This window comes from Simochromis diagramma, unplaced genomic scaffold (genome assembly GCF_900408965.1).
Source record: "Simochromis diagramma unplaced genomic scaffold, fSimDia1.1 OVJJ01000738.1, whole genome shotgun sequence".
Taxonomy (NCBI): domain Eukaryota; kingdom Metazoa; phylum Chordata; class Actinopteri; order Cichliformes; family Cichlidae; genus Simochromis; species Simochromis diagramma.
In genome coordinates, this window is record NW_024387255.1 from 371,703 (window position 1) to 379,860 (window position 8,158).

Below are 8,158 nucleotides of genomic sequence, written 5' to 3' on the forward strand. Positions count from 1 at the left end.
TCTTCTGGACAGAGATCTCCGATGTTGTTCCCGGGATCTGCTGGAGCCACTCGCCTAGCTTGGGAGTCACCGCACCTAGTGCTCCGATTACCACAGGGACCACTGTTACCTTCACCCTCCACATCTTCTCGAGCTCTTCTCTGAACCCTTGGTATTTCTCCAGCTTCTCGTGTTCCTTCTTCCTGATATTGCTGTCATTCGGAACCGCTACATCGATCACTACGGCCGTCTTCTTCTGTTTGTCTACCACCACTATGTCCGGTTGGTTAGCCACCACCATTTTGTCCGTCTGTATCTGGAAGTCCCACAGGATCTTAGCTCGGTCATTCTCCACCACCCTTGGGGGCATCTCCCATTTTGACCTCGGGACTTCCAGGTTATACTCGGCACAGATGTTCCTGTACACTATGCCGGCCACTTGGTTATGGTGTTCCATGTATGCCTTGCCTGCTAGCATCTTGCACCCTGCTGTTATGTGCTGGATTGTCTCTGGGGCATCTTTACACAGCCTGCACCTGGAGTCTTGCCTGGTGTGATAGACCCCAGCCTCTATGGATCTTGTACTCAGAGCTTGTTCTTGTGCTGCCATGATTAGTGCCTCTGTGCTGTCTTTCAGTCCAGCTTTGTCCAGCCACTGGTAGGATTTCTGGATATCAGCCACCTCCTCTATCTGCCGGTGGTACATACCGTGCAGGGGCCTGTCCTTCCATGATGGTTCCTCGCCTCCCTCCTCTTTCTTAGGTTTCTGCTGCCTGAGGTATTCACTGAGCACTCGGTCAGTTGGGGCCATCTTCCCAATGTATTCTTGGATGTTCGTTGTCTCATCCTGGACTGTGGTGCTGACACTCACCAGTCCCCGGCCCCCTTCCTTCCGCTTAGCGTACAGCCTCAGGGTGCTGAACTTGGGGTGAAACCCTCCATGCATGGTAAGGAGCTTTCTTGTCTTTATGTCAGTGGCTTCTATCTCCTCCTTTGGCCAGCCTATTACCCCAGCAGGGTACGTGATCACGGGCAGGGCGTACGTGTTGATGGCCCGGATCTTGTTCTTACCATTCAGCTGACTCCTCAGGACTTGCCTGACCCTCTGCAGGTACTTGGTGGTTGCAGCTTTCCTAGCGGCCTCTTCATGGTTCCCATTCGCCTGCGGGATCCCCAGGTACTTGTAACTGTCCTCTATGTCTGCAATGTTGCCTTCTGGTAGTTCAATCCCCTCAGTTCTGACTACCTTCCCTCTCTTTGTTACCATCCGACTACACTTCTCCAGTCCGAATGACATTCCAATGTCATTGCTGTATAGCCTGGTAGTGTGGATCAGTGAATCGATGTCTCGTTCACTCTTGGCATACAACTTGATGTCATCCATGTACAGGAGGTGGCTGACAACTGCTCCGTTCCGTAGTCGGTATCCGTAGCCAGTCTTGTTAATGATCTCACTGAGGGGGTTCAGGCCTATGCAGAACAGCAGTGGGGACAGAGCATCTCCTTGGTAGATCCCGCACTTGATGGTGACTTGTGCTATGGGCTTGGAGTTGGCCTCTAGTGTTGTGCGCCACATCCCCATTGAGTTCCTGATGAAGGCTCTTAGGGTCCCATTGATCTTGTACAATTCTAGGCATTCCAGTATCCAGCTGTGGGGCATTGAGTCATAGGCCTTCTTGTAATCAATCCAGGCAGTGCACAGGTTGGTCAGTCTGGTCTTGCAGTCTCGGCTGACTGTTCTGTCTACCAGTAGCTGGTGTTTTGCGCCTCTGGTATTCTTGCCAATTCCTTTCTGTGTCCCGCTCATGTATTGACCCATGTGCCTGTTCATCTTAGCCGATATGATGCCTGATAGGAGCTTCCATGTGGTACTGAGGCAGGTTATTGGTCGGTAGTATATATATGTATATATATATATATATATATATATATATATATATATATATATATATATGTATATATATATATATATGTGTATATATATATGTATATATATATATATATATATATATATATATAATTAATATATATATAATTTTTTTGTTGTTGTTAATCTTCTTCTCCTATGAAGAACCTGTGTTTCATTCAGTGTCACATTTTATATATGATAGATGATTTTAATAAAAAAAAATGTTTATAATGCTTTTTAACAAAAAAGCTTCTTATTTGTAATAAAGAATACATAAAGAATACATACACAATAATATGTCCTGCCATCCTTGATTTGTTTGTCACAAATTAAGAATTAGAGAAAACAAATACAGCCCTATGTCATAATACCTGATTGCTCCACCCTTGGTGGCAAGAACTGCAAGCATCAGTGATGACTGTCTCTTTCACACTTGTGACCTACTCTTCTTTGCAGAAGTGTTTAGCCATACTGGAGTGTTTTCAAGAATGAATGGTCATGCCAAAGCATCTCAGGACTTTTACTAGGCCACTCTAAAACCATTTTGATTTTGATTGTCATTCAGAGGTGGTGAGTTTTCAGATGACTTTTTCACATAGGTTTAGGTAGATTTGAAGAGCTAGTCCCCATTAATTAATGAAATCATGATTTTAAAACTGAATTTTGGATTTACTTAAATTCACCTTTGTCTAATGTCACAGTTTGTTGAATGATCTGAAACATTTAGGTGTGTTAAATATGCCCAAAACTTGGAAATCAGGGAGGGGCAAATACTCTTTCAAAGCCGTGTAGTTGATCAAGGTACTCAAGTTGCTGGAGTCTCACTTACACTTCTTTCTGTCACAGGTTAATCGGAACTCATGGCTGCCTGGGTTCACTGAAGCTACAAAAATGAGTATTTAGCACAAGAATTCATTTGTGTATGACCAGGTAAATATTCTTAACAATAGCTCGTTGTACTTCATGTACTTCATATGCTATGTATCACATTACAGATCTAATCTGATAGATTTCACCAAATATAATATTTAGTCATTTTAAATGCTCCAGACAAACAGAAATGGCAGATACATTTCAGAGGTCCAGTTCAGTGATTTGAATTATGTGAGGTGAAGCCTGACAGGGAGTGCAGCTGCCTGTGTCACACACTGTCAGTCAGTGACAAGCTGTGACACAGCTCATAACCTTACTGGTATCCACTGGCATTTGAATGGATGAGTGAAGAGATTCACCTTTCAACTGTTAAATATTTTATATATCTAAATATACACTATATTGGTCAAAGATTTCTCTTGTCTGCCTTCACATGCGTATGAACTTGAGCAAAATTCCATTCTTAATCCAAGGGTTTAATATGATGTTGACCCACCCTTTGCAGCTATAACAGCTTCAAATCATCTACAGGGAGTGCAGAATTATTAGGCAAATGAGTATTGTGTCCACATCATCCTCTTCATGCATGTTGTCTTACTCCAAGCTGTATAGGCTCGAAAGCCTACTACCAATTAAGCATATTAGGTGATGTGCATCTCTGTAATGAGAAGGGGTGTGGTCTAATGACATCAACACCCTATATCAGGTGTGCATAATTATTAGGCAACGTCCTTTCCTTTGGCAAAATGGGTCAAAAGAAGGACTTGACAGGCTCAGAAAAGTCAAAAATAGTGAGATATCTTGCAGAGGGATGCAGCAGTCTCAAAATTGCAAAGCTTCTGAAGCGTGATCATCGAACAATCAAGCGTTTCATTCAAAATAGTCAACAGGGTCGCAAGAAGCGTGTGGAAAAACCAAGGCGCAAAATAACTGCCCATGAACTGAGAAAAGTCAAGCGTGCAGCTGCCAAGATGCCACTTGCCACCAGTTTGGCCATATTTCAGAGCTGCAACATCACTGGAGTGCCGAAAAGCACAAGGTGTGCAATACTCAGAGACATGGCCAAGGTAAGAAAGGCTGAAAGACGACCACCACTGAACAAGACACACAAGCTGAAACGTCAAGACTGGGCCAAGAAATATCTCAAGACTGGTTTTTCTAAGGTTTTATGGACTGATGAAATGAGAGTGAGTCTTGATGGGCCAGATGGATGGGCCCGTGGCTGGATTGGTAAAGGGCAGAGAGCTCCAGTCCGACTCAGACGCCAGCAAGGTGGAGGTGGAGTACTGGTTTGGGCTGGTATCATCAAAGATGAGCTTGTGGGGCCTTTTCGGGTTGAGGATGGAGTCAAGCTCAACTCCCAGTCCTACTGCCAGTTTCTGGAAGACACCTTCTTCAAGCAGTGGTACAGGAAGAAGTCTGCATCCTTCAAGAAAAACATGATTTTCATGCAGGACAATGCTCCATCACACGCGTCCAAGTACTCCACAGCGTGGCTGGCAAGAAAGGGTATAAAAGAAGAAAAACTAATGACATGGCCACCTTGTTCACCTGATCTGAACCCCATTGAGAACCTGTGGTCCATCATCAAATGTGAGATTTACAAGGAGGGAAAACAGTACACCTCTCTGAACAGTGTCTGGGAGGCTGTGGTTGCTGCTGCACGCAATGTTGATGGTGAACCAGTGGCGTCGTTAGGCCTATTTTAGGGGTGCTGAAGCCTCCCTAAAATATTCTTAAGCCCCCCTAAATAATTTGGTGGGGTTTTTTTTTAGTTTTTTTTTTTAACTTATTCGATTTTTTTTACAGAACTTGCAGACAAATTCAATATAAAGATGCAGGAATATGAGTTTAAAGAAATAATAATATAAACCTGTCGCTATTCACACAAATATGATCATAACTCGGTTGGTCCCTTTCGCTTTACATTGTTAAGGTAGCGTCAGTGCTTCGTTATCCAATCCGTCCCAGTTGTTCACAGGGGACATCCACATGACTGAAAATCCAGTCCTCGTTTTCACTGCTACTTTTACACTCCGCTCGTATACACCTGCGGACACACTAGCGTACATGTGGCAAACGGCAAGAAATCATGGATATACGCAAGTTTTTCAAGAAAGTAAGTCTTCATCACTGGCTGGTAGTAACAATTAGTTAGCTCCAGCTAACAGCAGAGAGTCCCACGTAAATAATGAACCAGGTGCTCCCCATTTTGATAAATAAAAACCTGGCTAGCGCACTAAGTTAAATTGTTAGCATAATGTTAATTTCTGTCACTCGTTTTAGCTCTGAAAAATCGAGCTGAGCTCATTCAGGTATGGTTATCATCAGTGGAAATAATAATAATCACTCCATCCCCATTAACCTGTAGGAGTCAGGGCAGAGGAGCACAGAGAGGCAGAGGGGAGAGACGTCTGCTGGAGAGGTGAGTCAAAGGATGGAGTCATTTGTGATGCAGACAGTCTGATTAGAATTTTATGGGACTCAATATGGATATGAAATATGAAACATTTCAGTCACGGTACAACATATAAGACCTGTTTAACTTGAGCTTTTATTTAGGAGAGTCAAGGTTAGAAAGTGGAGAGAGCAAAGAGAGATATATATATATAAGTCAAATTAGCCTGACTCACATATTTTTGAGGGTTCTATTTTAATATTACTTCAATTCAAGTAATTTAGTAATATTTTTCAGGGCTTTAAATTGCAACCATTTTAGTCACATGCGTGCTCAAAATATAATGTTTGTAACTTCAAAATATTTGGGAGCAACAAATTACTGTGGAGCGGGAGCAGAAGTCATGATATTAGCAATTTACATTACAATTCAGTATGTTTTAATGTATCTTGAAGGGTGAGGCAGAAGGAGAGGCTGAGGGAGAAAAAGGTCAACAGGCAAGTTCAAGTCAGAGAGAGCAAGGAGAGACAGAGGAGCTGCAGCAAATGGATCGAGAGGCAGAGGAAGATCAAGTTATTACAGAGAGAGGAGAGCAAACAGGCCAAGAGAGGGAAAATGATGAAGCAGCTGCAGCAACTCATTCTACTACAGGGTTTGATTTAGGTGACAAAGACACAGGGCCCAGACAGGTGAAGCTGAAGAGCTATCCACATGATACTTTTGGTACACAGAAGCAAGCATTTAACCACAGCTGGTTTGAAAAGCACAACTGGTTAGAATATTCAGTCAACCAGAATGCAGCTTTCTGCTTCCCATGTAGAGTGTTTGGCAAAAACATCAAACATGATAGTTTGGTCAGTAGCGGTTGCAAGAACTGGAAGAAAGCTTTAGTCATCTTTGGCAAGCATGAGATGGCTCAAACACATAAGGACAGTGTTGTTACATGGAAAAGCTACCAGGGAACTAGCAAACAGGGAAATGTTGCACAGATGATAGCAACTGCAAATGTGAGTGAGATAGTCGAAAGAAGAGAGTATCTCAGACGAATTGTTGCAGTCACCTCTATGTTAGGGAGACAGGGACTCCCTTTTCGTGGCCATGATGAAGGTGAAGACAGCCCAAACAGAGGGAATTTTCTTGTGTGCATGGAGCTTTTGAAGGAGTTTGATCCTTTTCTTCAAAAACATAATCCCCCATCAAATGCACAGTATATCTCGCCAACATCCCAGAATGACATGATTGACTGTTGTGCCCAGGAAGTTACTAGTGTCATTGTATCTGAAATGACAAAGTCTAAAGTCTATTCCATCATGGTGGATGAGGCAAGGGATAAAAAGGCAGAGCAGTTAGCTGTTTGTGTCAGGTACGTGTCAGAGGGGGCAGTGAAAGAGCGTTTCCTTGCACTTGCAGAGATAAAACCATTTGATGCCCAGTCCATTGCAAATGAGATTCAGCAGCAGATCCAAAACTATGGTCTTGCAGAGCTTAAGTGTGTAGCACAAACATATGATGGTGCAGCCGTTATGAGTGGCTCCACTGGAGGTGTACAAGCACATTTTAGAAGGCTCCATCCTGAGGCTATCTATGTGCATTGTTATGCTCATCAACTCAACCTGGTTTTGTGCAATACTTGCAAGGCTGTCCCAGAGGCTGTGGGGCTTTTCAGCTTGTTGGAGTGTGTGTATTCTTTCTTCAGCACCTCCCTAGTCAATCATCATAAGTTCATGGAGACTCAGGCAAAGCTTGGATTGACAAAAACTGAGCTTGTGCAACTTTCAAACACTCGCTGGGCATGTCAGTTGCGATCAATCAGTGCAGTTCTTGAGACATTGCCTGCCATTTTGGAGTGCCTATCTGCAATTGGATCCCCCATAGCTGTTGGTCTCAGAGCAAAGCTCTACAAGTTCTCAGCAGTCTATGCACTACTGATGTTTCAGTTGATTCTGTCTGAAACCAAAGGACTCCACAAATTCCTGCAGAAAGAGACTTTAGACCTGGCAGAAGCTTTTATCTGCAAACAAGCTGTGTGTGACACAATTAAGGGAAAACACTCAGATGCATTTGCTACAGAGCTGTATGAGAAAACCAAGGCCCTGTGTAACACCCACAGTATCCCTGAACCAGGTGCCAAGACAAGGCACAAACAGAGGAAAATGGAGGATTTTGTCCTGGAGGCAACTGTGGGTTCACGCACTGAATTGAACAACTCAGACACATTGAAAAGAGAGTTACTTTTCCCTTGTGTGGATCGGATGGTTGGCGAGCTTGATCAAAGATTTTGCAGTGTAGATGCAGGGCTGCTAAAAGGCGTCCAGGCATGCAGTCCTGAATCTGAGAACTTCTTGAGTGAACCACACTTGAATGAACTTGCAAAGCACTACAGACTTGACCTGAAAAAAGAGGAGGTTCTGGTGGCCAGAAACTTTCTTACCCGGAAAACAGAGGCTGGATGTCCACCCAAAAATATGTTGTCTGTGTACAACCTCCTTGATTCAGACATGTTTCCCTCTCTGAAGGCAACCATCCAAGTTGCCCTAACAGTGCCTGTCAGCAGCTGCTCGTGCGAAAGGTCCTTTAGTGCACTGCGTCGGCTGCACTCCTGGCTGCGTCAAACAATGGGTCAGAAAAGACTTCACAGTCTTGCAGTCATGTCTACTGAAAAAGACACGCTTCAGCATCTGAGTCACAACAGAGTGATTGACCGATTTGCCACTCTTAAAAACAGACGTCATTCTTTGATGCTTCCACCCACCAAGTAACTGGTGATTGCAGCCAGAAAAATGTACTTTTTTATTTTCAGTTTTTTGTTATTGATGCAGCAAACACATTTCCTCTGTTTTTTTGTTGTATTGTATTATAAAGCAGACTGAAATAAAACAATAGATCTATTGGTGGCCTAGGATGTTTAATCTGTCCAAAAAAGTAGGAAAACAATTTCTCAGTCTTTGTTTTCTGTTTGTGAAATTTTGTGCTCATTCACTACGTTCATTCATGTCGTG

The 8,158-nt window shown here is 43.3% G+C and overlaps 1 protein-coding gene across 1 annotated transcript; it reads left to right on the top strand.

The window, feature by feature from the left end:
• Positions 1-4,808: 4,808 nt before the first annotated feature.
• LOC120715243 (zinc finger MYM-type protein 1-like) lies at positions 4,809-7,955 on the top strand. Its single transcript, XM_040002100.1, has one exon. It carries the CDS (start codon positions 5,705-5,707, stop codon positions 7,916-7,918), a length of 2,214 nt encoding a protein of 737 aa, XP_039858034.1. The 5' UTR covers positions 4,809-5,704; the 3' UTR covers positions 7,919-7,955.
• Positions 7,956-8,158: the final 203 nt, after the last annotated feature.